The sequence below is a fragment of the Nelusetta ayraudi genome, unplaced genomic scaffold (genome assembly GCF_046127955.1).
Source record: "Nelusetta ayraudi isolate G7.1 ecotype Tasmania unplaced genomic scaffold, CSIRO-AGI_Nayr_v1 ptg000019l, whole genome shotgun sequence".
Lineage (NCBI taxonomy): Eukaryota > Metazoa > Chordata > Actinopteri > Tetraodontiformes > Monacanthidae > Nelusetta > Nelusetta ayraudi.
Genome location: NW_027466069.1, coordinates 9,374,264 through 9,398,546, shown reverse-complemented (window position 1 = coordinate 9,398,546; position 24,283 = coordinate 9,374,264). Strand labels below are relative to the sequence as shown.

Sequence of the window (24,283 nt, the reverse complement as noted above, 5' to 3'; positions counted from 1 at the left end):
GGAGGGAAGGTTGAGAATGTTTTCCATGTCAACTGTCACTCCGTCTCATTGAATCTATGTAATATGTATTTGGCCTCCAAAAATTCGTTTTTTGTTTTTGTTTGCACGATGGCAGAAGCACGAGTAAGTTTTAGGAAGGTGAGCCAGTTGAAACAGTTCAAACCTTTAAATGCTTGTCTCAAACACAGAAGTGTGAGTGAGGTCAGAATACTTTGTATTCTACTAACGGGTCACATTTGACAACTGGATTGTAATTTCTTCAGTGTGCTTTTTGATGGTTGCCAAATTCTTCACATGCTTGCTTTTAATGAAATTAAAATCTGTGAGCAGACTAAAATGTTAAAAACAAAATTAAAAAAAAATCAAGCATAAACACTCAAATCCATCTTGTCTTGCGCACTTTGGGTACATATTTTATTTTCACCAGAATTAAAAAAAAAAAAAAAAAAAAAATCCAGTGATATTTTTAAGTTTTTAATATTTAGCCATGTTCGTTTTTTTTTTTTTTTTTGCTGCATGGGATTTATTATATGCACACGGCTCACGTAACCGCCGTCCGCCACTAGGGGGCAGCAGCCTATAATATCAGACAGACGGCCTATTCTCTTTTTCCCCTGGCTGACTCTGCCGTTGTTGTGGTAACGGGCCCGTGTGAGGCGAGCATCCACAGCGGCCACGCCGCCGACGAGCCACAGGGGGCGGTGTCGAGCCGGAGGGAGGGAGGGAGGGAGGGACGAAGGATGAATTCCCGATCGGCAGCTGATGGAGGCTTCACGCCACACAAACACGAGCGCTCACGTGGAGGACTATCGACGTAAAGGATCAGTCCGCACACGTCTTGATGCGGAAGCGCGAGGGCGCCGCGTTGTGCGGCTGTCTGGGCTGAGTGACAGCCAGCAGCGCTGACTCACTGCGGCTCCGTCGGCCGCAGCGCCTTTTAAACAACATCTTCCTCCGGTGCTTTGAGCTGCCACTTCCGCATTTTTATTCCTTCGCTTCCTGGCGCGTAGGATTGCAATAGCATTTTTTGTGTGTTTGCTTTTATTTATTTATTTATTTATTTTTTACCTCTAGCTGTACAAATGTCTCTGTTCCTCTGGCAATGTGACTTTAAAAAATATTCAGCTATTTAAAAAAAAAAGAAAAAAGAAAAAAGTATTTGCCAATCATGATCACGCCTTAACATTTTGCATTCGTGCATAACCTCCTTTCATGTGATGTGCTCTGAAAGTCATAGGAGGAGAAGGTAAGAACCACTGCCTCCTTGGGTATAGAAGGCACACACTCACGTTCACACTCACACATGCACGCATCCTCCCCCATCCTCAAAATGAGACAGGGATGCATAACTAGATTTGAGGTTATGTAATGCCGACTGGAGGCATGGAGGATGTGTATAATCCACTCTTATTTGGGTTAAATCCATCACTCTCTCTCCCTCTGTCTATCTGTAAGAGGACAGAATCCTTGCATCCTCACACATCCTTCTGCCTCATCCAGGGCGGCGGAGAAGCGATCTCACACACACACACACACACACACACACACACACACACACACACACACACACACACCAGCCAGGCTCCACAGTCATCTCAGCTCCCAGGAAACAAACCTCTCCAAGCGGTGATACTTGAGGTGCCTCAGACTTCTCAGATGGATTGATCTTATTGTTATATGCATCAAGAATCCCCCTCAAAATGATGCATCTTGTTTTGTGTATCTATCTTCTTATTATTTTTGCTATATTACCAACTCTGTTTTTTATTTTTTTGTTTTTTTTGAAGGCCAAGGTTTCATGTTCATTTAGGGGTCAGATAGACTCACTTCTCCACCTTATTTGGAGCCCATGCGGAGACACAAGCAGACAGGTGGTGTGGTGCAAGGCTAGAAACCCAGCCAATACCTTCACAATACATGATGGAGACCAGATTTTTATTTCTGGGCTTGGACTTTTATTTTTAAAATTGGTGCTCGATCTGTGACTGAGCCCTTAACTCCCTTGAAATTGTCAGACCTGTCTAGCGCTGGTTGAAGGAGTCGGAGGTTGAAAAGTATGCGCACGCATAAGATGGGCCGGCATCACATCCCCCGAGGAAGATAATCCCTCTGTTGGGAATGAGCGTCACACCACGCACACACTCGCAACCGAAACGCTTTTCCCGGGTCCTTGTTTGGAAGGGAATGGAAAACTGGTTACCAGTAAAAACGACATGTTTCTAACCAGAAGTGAAGATAAATGTGCAACCTCTGCTAACACAACACTTCACTGTTATGAGCAACAGTTGGGTAGAAACCTGATGAAAAGAAGCAAATGTTGGCCAGTCAACCTAATAGTTGAGCAGACGTGCCACTGACAGCACTGCGACTGACTAATGCAGCTATGTACTGATCAGTCAACATGCGTGAGAGTGCACAGCGGTACTGCTCCCCTGACGTGGCAGCTATTTTATTTAAATAAAATAAAAGCCTCTTATTTCAAATTGAGAAACGGGATTATGGCCCCCAGATTTGACACTTGACAGATTTTCTTCCTGCACTTGGTGAAAACAGGACACCCCCCCCCCCCCACACACACACACACACACACACACACACGCACACACTTTTTGCCATATTGCGTGGGAGAAAAGCTCATTTTCTTTACATTACACGGAATAAGAACAGAACGGTGGCTGTTTAGAGCGTCGCACATTCGCCAGAACAATATCCAACATCTTACTGTACGTGGCGCAGGCTTCCCCATTCAGTCCACGTGACGACTCGGAACAATTCGCCGTGTGTGCGGCTGAAATTGCGTCGCGCAGGCGGAGACCTTTCGGTCGTAGAGCCGAGACGATGTCTTCGCTTTCTCGCCACGTCAGGTTGTTTTGCAGGGGATTCAAAGGCTGTGGTTGAAACAACTGGAAATGGGTTTCAGGAAAAGTCCCCCCCCAAAAAATCAGTCAGTTTCATGACATACATTAAATATATCACATAGGCATGGAGCACAGCGAGCATCTGATTAGTTGACCTGAAAAAAACCCTATGGCTTGCCATTATATAGCAAGGAATGAGATAAAGAAATGATATGAAGCGCATGCACGCGTGCGGGCACACACACACACACTGAGTTGTATGATTATAATCTCTGATCTGCACGACTTGAATCCTCATGAGTCTCGTTTGATGACTTCCTCATTGATGAAGCGTGACACCTGGACGGCCCGCCCCCTGCTGGCTGTAGGGCTCCTGACGGGAGGTCCTAACGTGGAGGAAAAAGAGTCTTAGCAACCAAAAAAATATTGCAAAAAAATATCGCAATCTTTTATTTATTTTTAATATTTTATTGGTGTGTGTGTGTGTGTGTGTGTGTGTGTGTGTGTGTGGGGCATGCAGTTGTAACCGTTTTCTCTTAGAACAATGTGACTGCTGCTTGCCTAGCAGGGACCGTAATGATGGTCGTCAGCACTGGCTGGTTGCTAGGTAACAATTACCTGACTGTGCTTTGCTTGCACTGGAATACACAGTGGGCTCTGTGTGTGTACGTGTGTGTGTGTGTGTGTATTGTACAACGGAAAAATACAGCAAAATGTTGCAAGGCCACTTTTGGGAGGAACGTTCCCTTCGCGATGACAATAACTTGTTGTTTTTTTTTTTTTACACGTGCTTTGATAAATATTTTGGTTCGACGGATTCGGTCTGTGTCGTCCTGCTTGATGTCAACACGCCGCTGCGCTCGGTGTCCCGATGAGTGCTCGCCGACGTTGTGGTGGGTCGAACCCCGCCGGCTGACGGCCGATGATGTCACCAGCTCAGGCCAGACTGAGAGGATGCAGTACCATCGCGTTCACATTCTCAGCTCGCGCTTCTTCTCTGCCCTCGTTGCTGAATGTGGAAACAGAACCTCCTGTCTGTCCTCTGTACTGCTGCCGCTTCCTGCCTCCCTCCTGCTCAGCCCTCAGACCCCAAACTGTCGCAAAATGTCGGACGTTTGGCATCTTTACTCGACCTGTTTTGAGCCACGGCGCATTTTTTACATTGAAAAATGACAATATACCCTCTTCATTTATTTATACTCACTCAGTGTGACACCTGAGCCTGTTTAGATGCACACAAAGCTGATTTCCTGGGAGGGAAGTAGGCTCGCATTCCTTTTTTTTTAAAAGCACTTTACAATGGAATATTGTATTTTTCTTTAGACCAATGAAGTTAAGTTGTATAATTTTTCATGGCACACCTGACATGATCTCACGGTGCACTAGTGCGCCGCAGTACAGTGGTTTATAACACTGGCGTAGAGACTCATGACAGGGTTTATATTATTCGACGTCCCGTGATTTTCTTGTTACCATCTGAATTCTCAGGTGAGAGGTGAGAAAAAATTGTTGTTGACGGTGAGATGAAGAATGGGATTCCACAGAAGGCGTTTGGAAAGGAGGGGCCCAGTTTCCTATTGGGTGGGAATGAAAATCCCGCCACGGAGAAAAGCCGTCCCAGCCAGTTTTTTTCCCCCCCAGATTTTTCATTTAACTTGAAAATGTCATCCAGTCCTCTTGCTGCAGCGCTCGCAAGTCTCTTTAGCAGCGGCTCGGCTCAAAGGTGTTCCCTTCTTCCTCGTTCTCTTCTGGGCTTTATTCAAAGGTTGCTAGCGACAGTCGGCTTTGTGGTTTCGTCGCAGCTAAATGGAGGCTGATTCATCACTTGAAGGCGGCATGAGCAGACTTTTGGCTTTTGGAAGCTGGCGAAATGAATGAGCGAGGGTCCAGGGTTGAGGCCTGAGAGAAGCAGCGGTCGACTTTCAAGAGATATCCGAGACAGGAAGACGGTTTTCTGTCCCTAGCTTGCTATCCAACTGTTGTCAACCAAGCCAATCAGATCCGAACGCACGCTCCACGATCCTCCTCGGCCTAAAGCCCCGGCACTGCCGTCACAGCCGCTGCGGCCGGCAGAAGCTCCTCCGCAGTGGTCGGAGGCCAGGCAGAGGCCACGACTCCCCCCCCCCCCCCCCCTCCAGGAACCTCTCGCCAGCTCCCCCAGACATGGCTCATCTATTTGGAGATCATTAAATGGCCCTAAACGAGACCCTGGTGTGAGAGTGAGCTCCGACCATCTGGCCCCATTGTGATCTGGCCCGCGGCTCTCTGCTCACGCTCAGACACCAGCATCGTCGTTCCCGATTGGCCGATTGCCGGCTAAGGCCAAAGTTACCAGCCAATCACAATCTGTCGTTTTTTGTTTTTTTTTTTTATCAATTAGCCAAATTGTCCTCTGTCTCTTCTGTACTCAAGTTAAAATCAGTGTTTGTCTTTTTTTCTTTCTGGGCTGTAATGGTTGTTTTTTGCATTTTCATAGCTGTTAAAATTTAGAATAAATTCAAGTGAGGGAGTGCAGTTGATCTTTTTTTTCTTTCACACTGTTGCCTATTTGAATCAAATTGCAATAATCTCAACCTCAGGTTCTCCCCACTGACCTGCAAACTGAAACTATCAAATGTTTACTTTGGTGTCGGGAATCCATGATGAGTGAATCTATGAACTATGATGAGATTGCTGCAAGCGGGCTTGTTGATGATGCAGAGATGTAAAAATGCTGTTAAGTTCAGTAGCTTTGCAGGCTGACTCCCTAAATCCAGTCGACAACTTGCAGGCAGCGCGACTTCCTCAATTGTAACTTAAATTTTTTTTCCCCAACAATGCGTCTGTGCAGTGCCACACACAATTACCTGCTTTTCTCAGGCATGTTTCCGACTGTAAACGCAGCTTTTTTTTTGTTTGTTGGTGGGTTTGCATGCAGCATTTGTAGATGTTCAGATCTAAAAAAAAAACAGGCTTTTTGGAAAATTCTATACACAAAAATTTAAATAAAATTTTTGCTTGAATGTTTTTAAGGTTATAAGGGTTTTTACCTTTTGTTGGAAATCATCTTGGATGTCCCTCTACAAGGAAGAGAGTCATTAGCTGCCATGTTCTTCCCCTCTCAGCTGTGTGACTGTTGTTGTTGTTGAGCCATCTCTCTCCTTCTGATGGACCATCGGATTCTTGTGCTTTGACATGGGGGGTGATTTGGTTTGGGCTCGACGGGACCTGAGCGCCTCTCTATGTAGTGGCTGAGATGCTATGCATGCTGATTTATGTATGTTTAAATCCAGTGTGAAGAAGACCTACAGTTCCCAGTGATCAATGCTAATAAGATTTTTTTTTTTTTTACCGAGTCAACTAATTCAGAAGGTGCTTCCATCAGCATGTTTTGCATTTGGAGTTTGAGTACGTGGGCGTACGTGTGTGTCAGTGTGCCTTGCTAAAGGCCTAACGTCGGCGCGCTAACCTTAGCTCAGCATGTTGGCTCACGCCGTGCTGCAGGCCTGAAATGTACAGCTTGTGTGTGATGATATGTGCATTTTAGAGACTTCTTTATCTCTGATCTGTGAAAAGGGAGGTAAACAGGGCCTGACTGGTGCACTCTAGTAGCCAGGGGCACGTTAACAATTGAAATGTCACGGCCTTTAGCAACCTTTCTTTTGGCTGAATGACAGCCCATCGACGAAGAAGATGAAGAAGAAGAAGATGAAAAAGGTCTGGGGTTTTGTTATGTTGAGTTATGTTTACTTGATTTCCTCTCTTTCTTGCTGTTTCCAGGTCACAGGCTCAACAAGGACCTGAAGCACTACCTGAGCCTGAGGTTTCAGAAGTCGTCCCCGGACCACGAGCTGCAGAAAACAATCCGAGCCAATCTCTATCGCCATGCTGTGCCTTGTGAGTAACAAAACAAAAAGTTTTAATTCTACTCGTGCCAGGATGAAACGTTGAGCGCAATCAGTTTGGATTAACCTGATGGCGCTCTTGCTTTTATTTATTTATTTTTTACTTCCTACTATTTTGCCCTTTGCATTATTGAAAAACTCCATTGGAACTCATTGGAAAACACGTTTTCCCGACACCAAATCTCTCTGTACTGACTCATCATGTCATCATGCTGCAGCCACTTGTTCCTTTTTTGCATGGAAGTGAATTACAGTCAGTTGAGCCGAACAGTGGGATTCTTCTATGTAGTTCAACGTGTGGTCGGGTGACACAGTCCTGCTCTACTTATTACATTTTCCTGCTGCAAACAAAATCTTTGGTTGTGTGTGTGTGTGTGTGTGTGTGCCCCGCAGTGCTTGAGGCTTAAAGTGTTTCAGTGGAATTCATAGTGGATCTGCCTCGGAAGTGATTAGATTGCGTGTTTGCGCGTTTGTTGTTTGCCCCCAGAAGAATTGTTTTTTGTGTTGTTTTTTTTATATCACGCATTCACAATGACACAATTTCATCAGCCAAGCAAAAGGGATCATCATCCCTGTTAAATACCACTTCCTCCCTCGGTGCAGGGCCGGCTGTGCGCATTTGTTTGCATGAGTTTGCATTGTGACGTGCTCTCCTAATGAAACGTGAGTTCCAGATCAGATTAATGCGTGTTGGCTTTTTTTTTTTTTTTTTTTTTCCCCCCTCTCTCCGTCCATCCCACTGACTTGTTCTTCGCTGTGTTTGACTCTGTGTCCCTCAATCTCTGGCTGCCTGTCCTTCTCTTGTGCTCAGCCATGTGACCGCTAAATCCTCCTCTCTGAGCCTCCCCCGATGCCCTGCCCTGGGATTATGATGTTCTGATATATTGAAAATAGATTCCTGCCTGATTATGTGATGAACATGCAGGGCTGTTGCAGAAAACACAGGCCAATGGAGTGGCCTGCAGGCGTGCGCACAGAGAACAGACAGTGAAAAATAATGATAAAAACACCAAAAAAAAAAGAAGTAGAAGATGATACAGTACATACAAATGTTACACTTAGGAAGATGCTCAACAGGCATCAGAGGAAATATATATGTATATAATAAATGATTAACCCTTCTTCATAATTTCCTCAGAATGAGCCTGATGAACAGGCTTCATCTGAGTTCAAACGGCTCCAAAATCATGTTTATTTGCAGCAGAATTTCAATGGAATGTGGCTCCCGTTCCTGCTGAACGTGGCTTTTTTCACACCGCAGGTGTGAAGCTGGCCGTATCCATAGTTCTAACAATTGCGTGACACCATCCAAGCAAACAATTGTCTCACCTTCATTCATTTATGTTTTTAACATGTTTACTTGCAGCCCTCACACACTTTTTTTTTTTTTATTGTAAATGAGGATTTGTTCTTAATAACTTGCCTGTTCAAATAAAGGTTTAAAAAAAATAATAATAATCATGGTTTTTCACTCTCACTCTGAGGTCCCCGTGAAATCCTTTGAACAACAAGCCATATTATTTTTCACTATTTGGCTTCTGGAGTTGGGCGGACGGACACACATCACACGCACCTGGAGTTCAAACGGCATCTGAACCGTTTTAAAGACGAACCGCCTCGCTTCCCTCGCCGCCAGCGCTCCACCTAACTGACGTAACCGTTGCACGGTGCGACTAAAACACATGTTCTCCTCCCATGATGACATCCCTAAGAAGCACCTCTCCCCCCCCGTTCCGTGGCAGCGTTCATTATTTCCAATCAAAGCGAGCGGCCACGTGTGTTTGCTAGCCTGGAGCTCGGCCCCGGTGATTTTCGACGCGGGTTTTCGCGGCTCCTTGAAGTGCTCCGCTGCCTTCTGCCGCCGTCTTTAGCCTCCGCCTCCTCAGCGCCGCTCCGGGCTGCACTTCTGAAGCCGCACTTCTCCGTGGCTGGGTTCCCAGCTCCCTTGTTTTTGTTTCCGTTTTGTTTTTGTTTTGGGATACGTTTTGGAGAATTAGAACGAGTGCTAAGATGAGATGAAAACAAATCCTAACAAGCAGCGTTTCAAAGTCTCTGCGCTTGCTGGAGGTCAGGTCGGAAACTCGCGGCTGTTTGGAGACGACGAGCTCGGAGCTCACATGATGACCGCCGCGTCATGATGGCGTCTCTCCAGTTCACTCAAGGCTGCGAGCGACAACAGTGGATATGCTTCAAGACCAAAATATTCCTCTCTCAATCCCCAAAAAATGTTTGTTGGGGTTGCATACGAAAAGGTTTGTTTTTTTATTTTATTTTAAACTGTTGACAGGAGACTTGCTGAATATAGATTCATGATTTGAGGGCTCACCTAAACTTACCGAGAAGAGGTAAAAAAAACTTTTTTACCTTCCTTTTTCTTAGTAAAATTTGCAGCTCAGTGTGTCTGAAATATCTGATTAAACAAAACGATGAGAAGGCTTTGATCCCAAAATGAGCCATAAATTTTGGTTTGCGGCATTTTTGTGGTGACACGAACCCGATCACGCTTTGTCGTTCTAGTTTTTTTTCCTCGTCCATGAGCAAACGACATTGTCCTGCATCTTGTTTAAATCCAAACGGTTCAAGTGTGTGAAGACGTTGATTTGGATCGTTGGTGTTTGGATCTTTAGAGTTTCGACACCCCTGTGGCTGTGGACCAGTTGTGTTCACTGCTCTGGCTGCTTCCTTGAGATTTGTTGTCGTAAGAAAAAACAGGAAGTCAATTTGTTGGCTCATTTCTTATCTTTAATTGCAAAGAAACGCTCCATAATGTGACTCTTTTGAAAGTGGCCACAACACAGTGAAACGCTGCAGTGTTTACAGCCCCCCCCCCACCTCCCCCACCCCCACCCCCCTGTCTTCCTGTCCCTCCTTCTCTTCCATTCTTGGTGACCTACTATTGCTGCCACCTCCTGTTTATTGTCTCTCACTCATTCTCTGTCTCTCGTTCTCTCTCCCCCTCACACACACACACACACACACACACACACACACACACACACACACACACACACGCACACACACAGACTCTCACACAGACACACACATGCAAATGTTTCCTTGGTCATGACGAGGCAAAACAGTCAAATCAGAGCCACACTTCTCGGCCCTCCGTCTCCTTTGTCCCTCAACTCTCTGGCGTCCCCTCCCCCACTCCCTCCACCCCCCCTTCCCCTGACCACATGTGTTGACCCCCCCCAACCCCACCCCCGCCTCCCCAGCCCCTCCCTGGCCCCGTGCTTGACTCGAACAGGTGCCGCCACCCTCGGCCCCCTGACCGACCGAGGTGGGGATTTCCACGCCCCCCCCCTTTTTTTTTTCTTGCGATACTCTCTCCCCTTTCATTCGGCTCCGTCATAGCCACCCCCCCCCCCCGCGCCCCCATACACCCCCCCACCCCCAGCCTGCTACAGATGGCCATTGTTGCCGTGCCGCGGCAAAATGTCACCGCTGACGGAGAAGCGGCTCTCTGGCGGGGCTCCGTCTCGCTCGCTCCTCTCTGGCGTCTCTGCAGGAGGGTCATCTCGCCGTCGTCCCGCCGCCTGAGCCGCGCGATCAACCCTCCCCACCCCCCCGACACCACCACCACCACCTGATATCCCTCCCTCCCCCTGCTGCCGTCCTCCCCCTCTCTCTCTCTTCCCCCCCTCACTCCCAGATCCTCCAGCGAGCGTCGGCGTCCCCCCCGGTGGCTCGGCGCCGCCTGCTGTCTTCCTTCACTGTCACACTCGAGCTGCTGCTGCCGCCGCTGCTGCCACCGTCTCCTCTGCCTCTGCCGCTCTCACCCTCCATCGCCTCATCTCCCTCCCTCTCTCTCTCTCTCTCTCTCTCTCTCTCTCTCTCTCTCTCTCTCTCTCTCCTGCACTCTGTGTCTTCCACCCTCCCTCCCTCCTCTCCCTCCCTCCATCCCTTCCTCGCTGTCCTTCACTCCCTCGCTTCCTTCCTTGTTTTCCACTCCGCTGCCGATCTTGGAGGGGAAGCGGGGGGGGAGAGAGGAGAAAATCATTGTCGGAGACAAATTTCCCCTGCTCGCCGCTCGCACAAAGGAAGCGGATTACGGCTTGATTTGGCTTCCGGGGGTCCTCGCTCCGCATCCAGGCAAGTGGCGGAATCCTTATTCGCCTCTCCTTCTCTCCTCTGGGGTTTTTTTTTTCTTCTCCCCTTCCTTCCTTCTTTCCTTTCCTCCTCCACTCTGGCCGCCATCTGATGCCTATGATGTATGCATGGCGAGAGGGCGCGCGCATGTGTGTTTGTGCCAGTGTGTGTGTGCGTGTGTGTGTGCGTGTGCGTGGCTGATGCTGTGTATATAGGCTAAGGGAATCAGGGGAGGGTGGGGGTAAGGGTGGGAATTAGTTGAGGGAAAGGATGGCGGGGAGGGGGGGAGGAGGGGGTCGGTTCACTGTGAACAGGCACGTCCAGCCCAGAGGGACAGATGGCCAGTAGCCCCGGTGCTTATTCCCCATCGGGGCTCTTTTTGAATTTACCTTGCGGGGGCCCTGTAGTACACAGAGCGTCTTTTCAAGAAGGCAAGACATGGCTGCTCTCCTTTAGCTCGAAGATGGAGATAGAGGAAGGAGGGGGTGCCGTGTGTGTGTGTGTGTGTGTGTGTGTGTGTGTGTGTGTGTGTGTGTGTGTGTGTGTGTGTGTGTGTGTGTGTGTGTGTGTGTGTGTGTGTGTGTGGAACGGACAGGGATAGAGGAGAGGAGAGGGGTGGAGGGGTGCGAGGGGAGGGGAGGGTGTTGTGTGGAAGCAGAGCAGGGGTTTTTTTTTTGAAGAGGAGGTGAGGAGAGGAGATGTGAGACGAGGAGCGCAGAAGAAGGAGAAGCAGAGAAGGGGGTCATCAGCCTCCAATGCGCCGAGGTCAGGTCCAGATGCTGCTCAAACAAAAGGGGCTTCTCTGGTGTGGGTGGGTGGGGGGTGGGGCAGGGGGGAAGCGTGGCACTCGCCATTGTGTGTGTCGCTGCATTGCAGGGTGCTGCCGGGGAGCCTCATGCTAATGACGGCCATTCATTCTTGTAACGGATGAGTGGGCCCCCAGCTTCTGTTGGCCCGCTCGGCTTCGCGCGGCCACGCACCTCGTCCGCTGTGAGCAGATATCGGCCGCGTTGTGGAAGAGGCGGTTCGGCGTGGCCGCGCGCTGGAGGAGCCGCGGGATACGAAGGAAATGGCAAAAAAATAAAATCTGAAAACGAACGCAGGAGAACGTCTGAGCTGAGCCAGAGAGGCGGGCTGATGTGGGTTTTTGCATAGTAATGATGTAGGAGGACAGGTGCAGGCTGTGTGTGTGTGTGTGTGTGTGTGTGTGTGTGTGTGTGTGTGTGTGTGTGTGTGTGTGTGTGTGTGTGTGTGTGTGTGTGTGTGTGTGTGTGTGTGTGTGTGTGTGTGTGTGTGTGATGTTTAATGCATGCGTTGCCATATTTAGAGCCACGCTTTGCATATTCTACATTAGTTGCTATAAAAACAAAATGTGCACAGTGTCAACATCCAGATCTGCGGTGTGTCCTCTTGTTGTCCTGGTGGGTCGGGGCCGACGCTTGCTGATAAGAAAAAAAAAAAAAAAAAAAAAAAAATGGCAGTGGCCTGCACCGCTGCTTTTGTTATTGTCCGTTGTCCAAAGCAATTTCTAAAAGCTTAATTGCCATTTGGATTATTACGCTAAAGCCGCGATTAATTCCATTACACAACCTTATGTTACATCAGGATTGCGAGCCGATCGATCCCCTACGATGAGTAAATAGACCATAAAAGGACGGGCCTATAAAGCATTGCTCAAAATAACGCTATCTCCACAATTGATCGCCACTGGCAGCGAGCATTATCAGCTCACGTCAGGTTGGGTTTCGTGTCCACATGAAACCCCAACCAGCCCCCCCCCCCTCCGATCCCCCCTCACAACAATTCACAGATCGGACATTATGTGGCAGATAGCTATCTCTCTATTTGTGTAGCTGTCACGGTAGCATATGTTGATGATGGCCTCGTTCTCGAGGTCAGTGAACTCCTTGAAAGCTGCACAATGATTCTCTGTTATCTTCGCCGTGTCCTTCCAGCCTCATCTGTGTGTGAGACTCATGTGACGGCTTGGATGTGGGTCCACTGTGGCCGCCAGCTAAGCCACTGAAACCCGCTCCAGATCACAGGAATTGTGGTTTGATTTACACTTCAGTGGCACTTTATGACAATCGGAGAGTTTGTTGCTTTATACTGTAGATGTTGGTCTCTGTCAAGACATGGGCTGGACACATGAAACATGTTGGATGTTTAAGGGTTGAAACTAGGATGTAGGACGTGGGTACCTGTGCTACCAGGAAGTGGGAATAATTCTAGCTGTCCAGGCTTCTGAAAGGCAACTCAACTTAACCAAACATTTCAACCAAGTACCCGTTTAGACCTCATCACACGCTCATGGCAAGTTGTGGAGTCAGATCTCCATTTTAGGAGTGTTCATGGGATGGTCATGTGATGTTTCTTCATGTCTTTTTTTTTAATGTTCATTTTATTTTGAGGTTTGAATAGTTTGGGCAGTGTGTTTGATGCAACACAGTTTAACATCTGTGCAGATTATGAAGCTGCAGCGTGAGCCCTTTAATGTTGCTCCCATCAGAGAACCTTGATGTCAGATGATGACAGACTGATACAATACCAGACCGGTTCCTTCAGCTAACGTTTTGCTCGTGTGGCTGCTCCACAACAGCTGGGATCAGCCTCCCAAAGCCTGCGAGTCAACCTTCGACGTGCCATCTTAAAGACGGTCACGCGCTGTAAATAGAAGAATGATTTCATATTTTGCCCATTTGTATGTGCCATAACTGAATCATCTGAGTCATTGTCCAGATAATGACTGACTTGTTCCAGTTGTAATTATTTACTGTAAGCTGAGAGACTCTCGCGAATCAATTAATGCTTTTCATTTGTGGCAATAAAGACGAAATATTTTCTTAAATGTACAATTGACGTGAAATTGACTTTACCAGTGTTTACCAGTGTTCATTTTCCATGCCAAAACACAAATTCTGGAAAAAAGATGCTGACAATTTAGCGGTACCTCCAGCCAGATTTTCATTCTGCCCAATGAGAAGCCTTGTTATTGTCCCCTTTCAATCATCTGCAAGGGCCAGCAAATCATCACTTTCATGAAGAAGCTCAGACTGAGCGTGAAGCTGTAAACAGAGGGCTAACAAGCCATGTTCTGCTGCTCTTGTACGGTGTTTGGATTATTCAGAATGTGGTGATGCTCCGCTGCTGTTCAGGAAGTGATGCAGAGACACTGTTGACTAGGAGATTGGACCCTAAAGCATCCTCCTTTTTTGCGAGGAGACTCGCTTGCAAGTGTCAATGGTTTGACTGAAGCAAGAATATATCACTGAACTGCTCTTCAAAGTAGGTTAAGTTTCATATTTCAGAAGGTGTGGCTGCATGTGCACTCTCTCAATAACCTCATTCTGACTGGAAAAATAAATTGGACCCGAAACTGCAACGTCTTCTTAAATGCGCATTTTCCTCTTTAAAGATTCCGCTTGGTTTTGTTCAACGTCTAACATGTTTAACTCTCCAATCCAAATTACCTCATTCCCCAGATAGGAATTCTGATCTTGCTTCTTGCTTCGTATTTGCTATCCAAGTGGACCGATAGCAACAAAGGTCTCTGTCAATGACTGCGCTTTTATGTATCATCCCAAAACAAACGGGGCATAAATCAATATTTACTGCAAAACAAAGGGCTCTGAATGGGAGAAATACAACAACTATGCCATGGCAGGTAAACCAACCTTTCCTCTCCTGAATGTCTGTATAGTGAAGCAGTGGGCTCTGAGATTTGACCGTGTGAATGCAAACCAAGCTGCTGTCCTCCTCCCTGAGGGCAGCTCTGGGGGTGGGTGGGGGGGGTGGTGTTGTGTTTGTGGTCAGGTTGCCTGGGCAGCAGTCCGTGTCCATGCAGGTACAGACCTGCGCTGCCAGGTGAAGGCTTTCCGTTGGTCTAATCTCACCGTGCTCCTAATCGAGTCCAGGTTCCACGCTCCACTTCATTCAACGCGTAGTAAACAAACAAAAAAAAACAAACCCAAGCCGTGAGCAGCTCCTCAATTCCCCTCGTGCTACCCAGAGACCTGTTTGTCAAACCAAACTGGCTTCCAAACCCCCCCCCCCAAGCTCGTTATGATACAGCGCATATTCCTATTTCCACTCACCACCGTCCCCGGTCCTACTTAACCCAGCATTCACCCCCGGAAAAGGTTTCCTCAGTCACGAGACGTACCTGAAGCTGGCTGTTTATCAGGAGGGACCATGTGTCGGGTAATGTCAGAGTCTATATTTATGGCAAAGATAGCATGAGAGAGAGAGAGAGAGGGGGGGGAAAGAGAGGAGGGAGGACGTGAGGGAGGGAAGAGGGTGGGAAGAAAGGAGGGAGGGAGGCAGTGGGCGGGAGCATGCAGGGGGCTTCAGCCATTGGCCTCGGACAGGAACTGGAGTGTGAATAGCTCACAATGGCTTAGCCTCTAAGCTGGGCTGGACCTCTAATTTGCTCTGCTTGTGGAGCTTTGAAGAAAAACGGCAGCTGCCCACTAGCTGCCTGCCTGCCTGCCTGCCTGAATGAGCCTGGCAAGCTGGGAGCTAGCGCTCGCTGTCAGACAACTGGCTGCTCGGCGGCGGTGCGGTGGGAGAGCCGAAACGTGCAACGCTTGGATTTATCTCTCTGAATATTTCAGTGGAATAACGTTTGCGAGAGGGAAAGCAGCAGCAACAGCAGGAGCAGCAGCAGGAGCAGCAGCAGTAGCAGAGGCAGCAGCAGCAGCAGCATTTTGACGTTTGCTGAGGTAATTTATTTGAAATTTTGCTCTTTCTCCTGGGAATGATGCCCGGGCTTCCGGGATTAGATTGGAAGAGATGTGGGTGGGGGGGGGGGGGGTAAACAGACGCGGCGGCGCAGGGAGGCAGAAACACGGAGGCAGGTGGATTATTTTATTTTGGGGGCTGTGGGAATCGGCGCCGCTGCAGATTCGCTGCGTGATATTGATGGGCTGTGATGTATTGTGCCATGTGCCTGTGATGATGGCGGATGTTTGTGTGCGCTCAGCGCCCCCCCCCCCTCCACCCCCACCCCCCTCACATCTCGTCATATCTGTCCGTCTTTTTTTTCCTTCTGTACCTCCTCGTCCTCGGACGGTTCTTCAGCCTTTTCCTCTTTAAATGAAAGTCCTGCTGCTCCCTTTAGAGTCGCCTCGGCCGCCATGCAGTAAACAGGCGGGATAATGGCAACCCTCTATTGTGCGATTTTATTTTTTTTTCAGCCAAAAAAAAAAAAAAGGGCCCCTGAATTGTATGTGTGCTTGCTCACTATTCATTTTCACCCCCCTTCCACCTCCACCCACTCCCTCAGCCACCCCCCCCCACCCCCCCCATATTGAAAGAGGAGAGATGGGGTGGGAGCAGGGTGAACAGCAGGAGAATAGCGGCTGGGACTCAGCTGTGAGGAGTGTTGTGGCGCGAGCTGAAAGAATGGCCTGTTGTGTTTGGCGGCAGCGGTATTGTGTGTCCGTCTCCTCCCGGAGCGGCGGCGGCCACGTTGTGAATTGGATCAGGAGAAAGACGGAAAGAAAGAAATGGGAGCAACAAACTCTAAGCACTTGACAGTTTATTTATTTATTTATTTATTTATTTATCTATCTATTTTTTGGCCATGGGGACACATTTCTAATCGGACCTAAAACTATTGACCCGCATCCTCCGGGAGGGGGTGAGTTTTATGGGGCTGTTTAGGAGGGTGTTTTATTGCAGGAGGGGGGCACCGGAGGCGTTTAGAGCTCGCCCGGCTCGCCCGCTTTAATTGAACTCGCCACAGTGACGGCGTTGGCGTAGCGGCGGCGGCGGCGGCGGCCTCGGCCCCTGATAGGATCCGGAGTGGGCCTGCTATTTGCTTAATCATTAATCTGAGGGCCTCGGCTGCATTGATTCCCTCTATTTCTCTCCCCCCCCCCCCCCCTTCATAAATCATTATTGAACAGCAATCCTTTTAATGGGAGGGGATGGAAGTGCTGATTGAACACAGCCACGGCACTCAGGAGCGGTCGCCCTCGTCTCGGCGCTACCAGCTGTTTGGGACGAAGGGAAGGAGTCGGGGAGGTTTGAGCAGCATCGACGCGTCGCGATACTTTGGATTTCGTCCCGAAGGTTCAAAGTCTTGCCGCCCCCCACACGGAAGAGATCTTGTCTGGTGGACGGGGTTCAAATGGACGCCCGGGCCCTGGTTTTGTGGTTGACGCGCTGCCACCATCTGACCAGTGTATTAAGGGACTACTTGTGCAGATGAGGCCTTGAAGTGCTGCCTCAATCAATGCTGCTCCAGTAATTGGCTTAGAGGCCCAAGAGACTTCCCTGCTAACTCCCTGTGTGACTGTTGGCTCTCCCCGCCTCTACCAACCTCCGCACCACCCCTGCCCCTGCCCTGGCCCGCCCCGCCCCGCCCTGCCCTTCCCTGTCGGCTGCTCGCACAGATGCGTGTAGCTTCTTCTTCTCACGTCAGCCGCCGGCCTCTGTTTTCAAAACACGCACCGTCAAGACGCAGCGTGTTTGTCTAGGCAACACGTCCGCGCTTACGCTTGTGAAAAACGGCAACGGCCCATCGCAAGAAAAGATTTTGACGTGGCCAACTTTTGTCTTTTGGGATCCTTAGAAATCAAGAAAATTCGTAACCGTAGAACAGCGACCCACCCACCCTTCCACCCACCCACCCTGTGCCCTCCCATCGTCGCCGGGTAATAATCTCACACCAGGGCTTTGCTGGAAGTTGCTCACGCCCCCAAAAGCAGTAGGGGTTAAAACAGCAGATGTTAGTCTGGGGTCTGTGCACGTGCGTCTGTCTGTTAGACAATGAGTGGAAGCTCCTCAGACCGTCAACAGCAGGAAGGCGAATTGAGGGTATCAGATGTCAGCGGCCACACGGCCCCATTGTTCCGGCAGAGGGAGGACGTCTTTCTTTCACCTGTGTTTGTGCGCGTGCTCGTGTTTTTACGGCGGCTCATTGTAACCGTGAACGGGAGCAGTTGGAGCCTCTGGTTGCGTCAAAAAGAGTTTGGTGCTCTGTTGTCTTGCCTGGGTTTTAATATTGTTGGAAAGCTTCATTCATTCATTCCCCTCTCCAATGCCTGCCCTGGTCGTAAGTGTTGTGTATTTCTGGAGGCAGGACACATCTGAGAGGGAGTCGAGGTCCTCAGGACAATGTGCCAAATGTCCTCCACAGCTTTGCTGGAAGGATTTGATTAAAACTCGATGGCGTCGCAGTCATTTTGCGTTTTGAAAAAAAAGCAAGCAGCCTATGCAGTGGTTCGTTCTCCCCCTTTTTGTTTTGTAGGTCAAGGAGAGATGGGGAAAAACATCCACTGCCTTTCACTGATGTGCAGCACATAATGTTATATGTGGTTGGTAGGCTGGGGATCTGAGATGAAACAAACACTCGCCGAGCTACATGAATGAAATATTTAGTCGGCTTCCACAGATAGCTGCTTCCTCCAGCGCTCCTTCGTCAGCCCATCAGAGGATGATGCAGTGCAACTTCATCTCAGGCAAACATGATTTTTCTTTTTTTTTTTATTAACCCCCCCCCCTCCCCCCCCTCTCACTCGCGCGGCGCACCGTTGAAAACCTCGGTGACCTCAACCTGCTAATCCTGCGTGTCGGAGCATTACAGCGGAGAGCATATTAGCTCAGTGTTTGTGGCGACCAGCGGTGATGTGTGGAGCAGATAGGAGGGAAATGCAGTGTTGCTGTCGGGCAAAACACGAAGGCTGCACGATTGGATGGATTGATTGATGGATGGATGGATGGATGGATGGATTTTACCATCTACTCTGCTGTCAGCAACCTACTGGACTGAGGAGCCTGCATACCAATTTAGGAGATTGTCATGTGTGAATACACTTGTTGTTTGATTTAATTGCAGCCCCTTTTTTTTTTTTTTTTTTGCCATTATATAACACCAGAAGCTGACACTGCGGTTCACTTCATTGTGGAGCACTTGGAGGAAGAAAAAAAAAAAAAAAGCACACGCACACACACACACACACAGTGAAAGTTGTGGCCTGTGCGTTGTAAAAGATTCAATAGCCAGATGGCCCCAGAATCTGCCTTTCTCTCAAGCCAGATAAAAACGGCCTCAACGCCGTTGTCGACATTGTGCGCTTTCAGAAGCCTGTCGGAACGTTTGGAGAATACACACCACTCTGGGTAGAGAGGAACGCCAGGCTGAAAGTCTCGGGAATATGGGCTAGAAGATGCCCGACTGGAATCCAGATTTGTAATTCCCGACGAAAGCTCCTGTGTTTACTTCTCATCATTTTGCCGTGTAAATTCTCCAACTGGCGTTTAGTTGGCAAATTCCGCCGTTGAGGAGTTAAAATCCCATATTTTCTCCGCTTCGGAGGTGGTCACCCCTCCTCCTCCCTTTCTATGAAAATCCCAGGTAGTTTATTACCGACTGTAAACTGAGAGCATCTCCCCAAGCCAAGGTCCACAACTCAGCTCGTCGGACTGTAATTAACGGCTGCGGGCAGCGGAGAAGCGCCCGCAGTTTACGGCGTGTGTGTTCAGCGGTGGCCCGGTATCAGGACGTGGGATTTGGGTCATAGCAGGCACTCAAACGGGCAACTTCAGGGACACATGGCCCCTGATCTGGAGCTTTTTATGAACTGCCGGCGAGGACAGAAACTGGCTTCCACTGCAGGCTATTTATAGTCCACACTCTGAATATGCTCTATACGGGGTGACATGCTGGCTGAGCCCTACATCTCCAACACAGATGTCCGTGTGTTTGTGTAATTTGTGTGTGTGTGTGTGCATGTTTTTACTGTAAATACATTGCCACACAAAGTCTGCGTGAGCTCTGGAACACAGCAGGTTGACAAAGGCAGGTAGGGAGGCAACAGACTCTGAACTTCTGCACTTCTTAATAAAAATCTGGGTCGTCGAGGTGACCTTTAACCCCACACTTCTTATAAATTCATCTCAAAAGTAATTAATAGGAAGAAAACATTTTTTTTTTTTTTTGTTGTCAAAACGAGCCTTCTGTTTACAGCCTCCTGCATAAATCATCAGTTTCTTCTTTGCTTTACTCTGCAGCCATGAGGCGGTTTCAGATGTTGGAAGCAAACACCTGGCTGGGATTCTTGCCTCTAACCTGCGAGAGGCACGAATGCCGTTTTTGTGACATCACAATGGGGTGATTTCACAGAACTATGTTTTTCACAAACTGTCTGAAAAGTGGAGTAAGAAAACATGTGAGGGAGATGCTTGAGTGCACTGGCAGGCTGTGGCTCATATTATTGGTAGATTTAAAAAAAATTCTAAAGTGAATTTTAATCAGAATGGGCTAATATTTGTACTACTTATAGTTTATGAAATAGTTAACCAAAAATAATTTTGCCCATAGACCAAAAGCAAACTGAAATGTAAAATAAACATAAAAAGGTATTTTTGTTGACTTGACTGACAGTTCAGAGTTTGACTCATCAGTGGAAGAAGAGCCAGTGGAAAATGTTCACTTTCATCAGCTTTTTAATTATGCCAGTTAGTCACATTCTCTCTTTAAAAAAAAAAAAAAAAAAAAAAAAGTTTTAATGGCATTTCTTTGGTTTTGAAGGAAGCCCATTTGAAAGGAAATCACTTCGCTTCGGAAGTCTCACACGAGCACTTTGCACTGGGCGACTCATTAAAAAGGTCATCGAGGGATGGCTTGACAACTACAATCATTGAACTGATATTAGCCAGAAGAGAAGCCCTCACATTTAAGAAGCAAAGGGAAGAAGGAACAGTTGGCCTTTTTTTTTTTTTTTTGGGCTTTTTGTCCTTTTCTTTTCTTTCGATACAGCATCAGACTGGAAGAACCCGACCGTGTTGATGTGGTGACGGAGGCTCCGAGTGGTTCGCTCGGACTTCTTTGATCCTTTTACCAGCGCTGAGATCGATACGTCCCACCCATACGAACAAACAAACGAATGCAGGCGCATTTGCACACATGCAAACACACATGCACGCACCCCGGCAGAGGAACCACGCTGCACAACGAGCCCGAGGTGCCGGTTGCTGTTGCTGCTTGTTTTTGTCAGACGGCCGCCAGAGGTGAGAACCAGGAAGGGAACGCGTGCGTTTTGCTGTGCGTGCGAGCGTGAGGGATTTCACTCGGCCATTAGGTGATTGTTGCGTTTCATGAGCCTGCCGTCCTCCTCTCCTCCTCCTCCTCCTCTTTCTATCTTTCTCCTTTGTGCCGCTCCACCGTGCGACAGATGCATGCTGTCAGCCCGGTCCGCTCCTCCCTCCGCCTGCCGCTGGGCTCGGCCCGATTTGAGTGTTGTAGCAGGAAGTGTTTGCGCAGCGGCGAGCGCGTCACGCCACCTTGAAAACGTTTTGGGTCGAGCCGCCCCACCACATGCGAGGATGCAGAACGTGAGAAAGACATTAAAAAATAAAATGTGCCTCTTGAATTCAGTTTGATGCTGCTTCCCATCAAAAGTGGGAATAAACCGTTTAATAATGGAAAAAAAAAAAAAAAAAGGCTGCAGAACTGGATCTTTTTTTTTTTTAAATAACACAATTAGAAGAGGATACAATGGTGCTTGTGGGTTTTGTGTCTTGACATGGAGCCGGTCCAGCTGACAGGCTTGCATCATAGCCTGCAACAGCTTAACGCAGCCAGCGAGATTAAAAGGATTGGAATAAAAAAAAAAAAAAAAGAAAGTATATGCGTCTGATGGCTGACATGTTTCCGTATTGGTATACAGCAACACACACACACACACACATAAACACCACAGTGTCCTGTCAGAAAAAAAGCTCTTGGTCTCGGTCTGAAAAGAATTCCAGTGTTCATGTTGATTTTCTTGCTTATATTGGTTGGACACTTTGCTGTATTGGAGCCAGTGTACTGGACTGGTAATCACTGTTAATATCAAGTGAACTGGTTTACAGTCACTGTTGGTTGAAGGCTGGAACCTAAGTGTATCGTACTGAACTTGTGTCCATTAAAGAGCCCTGTGTCACTGCTGCAGCAGCGTGTGTGTGTGTTGGATCTCTGTCCCATCAGCTTTGCAGCATTTAGCCGAGTGTGAAGAGCATCTGCAGCCCCGACACTCCTCAAAATCCACCCTCCTGCTCATATCAGCCGTCCTATTATCAATATCCATCAGTGACCCAGTTTCAGGGGCATCTATAAATGTGCCATAGCGCTGCATCCACCATGTTTGACAGATGAGATTTTTTTTCTTTGTACCAAGGAAACACTTTTGCTGCGTTTTTAGTGTTCTGTTCCGCTTGTCTAGTCTTTCTTTGGCTGAAAGAGATAATTACACCCCCCGTTTCTGCTACTAGTCTTTTCTTTTTTTATCACTGTATGAATATACTGCATGGCATACTTCCGCTTTTTCTTTGTAAAAAGAATGAGGCAGCGTCATGTCAGTGAAGGACATTTCACAGCTTTTCATTTTGCATAAATAAATGCTTAAATAGTAGTGAGCGTTTTTTTTCTCTTATTTTAGTACATATTGATATCCGCTGATGACATTCAACTTAAAATTCCTAGAGTAAATCAGAGTTTCTTAAAACAGCTCCAAATTCCACACACATCTTTTTTTAAGGAATGAACAACCTCAGTAAGGATCAGTATCATCCATCAGTTGGGCTTTAACAGAGGGCTTCTTCTACTTCCTCCAAATTTCATCAGTCATTGATATTTGTATTGTGATTTTTTTTTTTTTCTTTTTAAATATTACCACTCGCCTGCACTCACGCTCTGTGTGTGAACACAGTGACGTGGTCTGCTGAGAACACAGCTCAGCTGCACTGCCACTGCTCCGTTGGTCCAAATGCCTTAAGTCGTAATTTATTAATCATTTGTAGAACTAAGTAATGTTTGCTTTATACAGTATTTAATGTGTTTTACCCGAGGCAGGAACCTGCTGAGAAAACGCAGAGCAAATTATTAAACAAAAGGAGTGTAAACAAATATGTAATCCAGTGCAACTTCCCTGCAATTTGTTGTCGGGAAAAGCCATATACTTTCTTTCTCAGCTGTAACAAAGAGATGTTCCAGCTTCCAGGTTTTTTTTTTTTTTTTTTTAATTATTCATCTTTAATGTTTGTGGTGCTGTATTAAACTGCAATTATTTTCCAAGTCTTGCTGTTATTTTGTCCTCCCTCGTCATCTCTTGCTCAGTTCTTGTCTTCCCAGGGCCATTTTCAAACATTTGTGCATTTTTGCTCTCTCTCTGTCTCTCTCTCTCTCTCTCTCTCTCTCTCTCTCTCTCTCTCTCTCTCTGTCTCTGTCTCTGGAAGATGAATAAGGACATAAATTGTGCCAATGCAGTGATTAATTCCTGCTGGTTTTGGCTGTATTTCATCTAAGACGATTGTAAATTTACTTGTGCGTCTTGTTTGTTTTTTTTTGTTTTGTTTTTGTTTTTTTCTTCCATTCATGCACCAACTGGCTGGATTCTCACAGTGGAAGAATGGAGCCATTGATGACAGTCTGTGGCTGTTTATCAGAGTCGGGGTCACGATTGAGTTTGGCCCAGTCATTATTTCTCTGCCAGTGAAAATAAAGACACATTCCACATTGATCGTAATGAGAGACACGCACACAAAAAAAGCTCTCGGACCGTCTCTCTTGTGAGTCCAAACTGGAGACAAGCTGCTCTGGATTCAACACGACTCTTGTCTCAAACCAAGTAGCGTATGATATCTATAAAGGTTACTCTTATTTAAAAAAAAAACAAAAAACAAAACAACTAAAAACACTGCATCCATCTTGAAAAGCTCCCATCCAGCACCACCTTTGAGCCAGTTTTATCGTGACCTGGCTAATCAAATTTGGTAGAGGCCATGTTCAGGTTCTCCACTCAAACTGTTTCTGTTGACCTCAATATATTGTATTCAGTCTTCCATTTCAGATTTACTGATGCTGCTGAGGTGATGCGTGTTGTCTAAAAATATCGTGACCCGGATTGTTTACTGTGCAGAATATGAAGAGGCGTTCTCAGGAAGTCTCACTGTAATACTGAATCGAAATTGAAGCATGTCAATCAATATTGTTTCGAATTTATTTTAAAATCAAATATGACCCAAAGCTTTTTCAACCATCAAGGCCTCGTAGATTCAAATGATGATATGTTAAACGCATTGCTGAGACCTATTTTGAGAAATCGACGTGGTTTTGTGCTTGCGGTATGCACTCTTAGTGAGTTTCAAGAAAGGAAATGCTGCTTCTTGTCCTCACAATGGCAGGGCACATGGGGACAGTCCAGCGTTAAAGTGGAATGAATGCAAATTAATGGCGGTGACGTCATAAAGTACGTCAGCGCGTGGCCTTCCGCTCCCAAAAATACTGCGTTTAAATTATGCACGATTTCGCAGAGAACAAATGTAGATCAAGTTGTGTAACACGGAAACTGGGGCTGTCTTGTTTAAAAAAGCAAAATCAAAGGTCAAGTGGCTTCAGAGCAGCCCTTAAAGTACCTCAACGTACCCCTCTTGACAATATATAGAAATATCTAACCTATG

The 24,283-nt window shown here is 47.4% G+C and overlaps 1 protein-coding gene across 14 annotated transcripts in view; it reads left to right on the top strand.

Annotated features, from left to right (window-relative positions):
* Positions 1-24,283, top strand: part of LOC142888594 (membrane-associated guanylate kinase, WW and PDZ domain-containing protein 1-like) — a 79,636-nt gene that overhangs the window by 18,703 nt on the left and 36,650 nt on the right. For 12 of the 14 annotated variants that reach the window (XM_076027061.1, XM_076027051.1, XM_076027055.1 and 9 more), the window contains exon 2: positions 6,618-6,734. In XM_076027061.1, the coding sequence (XP_075883176.1) occupies positions 6,618-6,734 (117 nt within the window). Of the gene's footprint in view, positions 1-6,617; positions 6,735-10,450; positions 10,838-15,223; positions 15,556-24,283 lie in introns of those variants that run through there. The other 2 variants (XM_076027058.1, XM_076027059.1) reach the window with 2 other exon arrangements.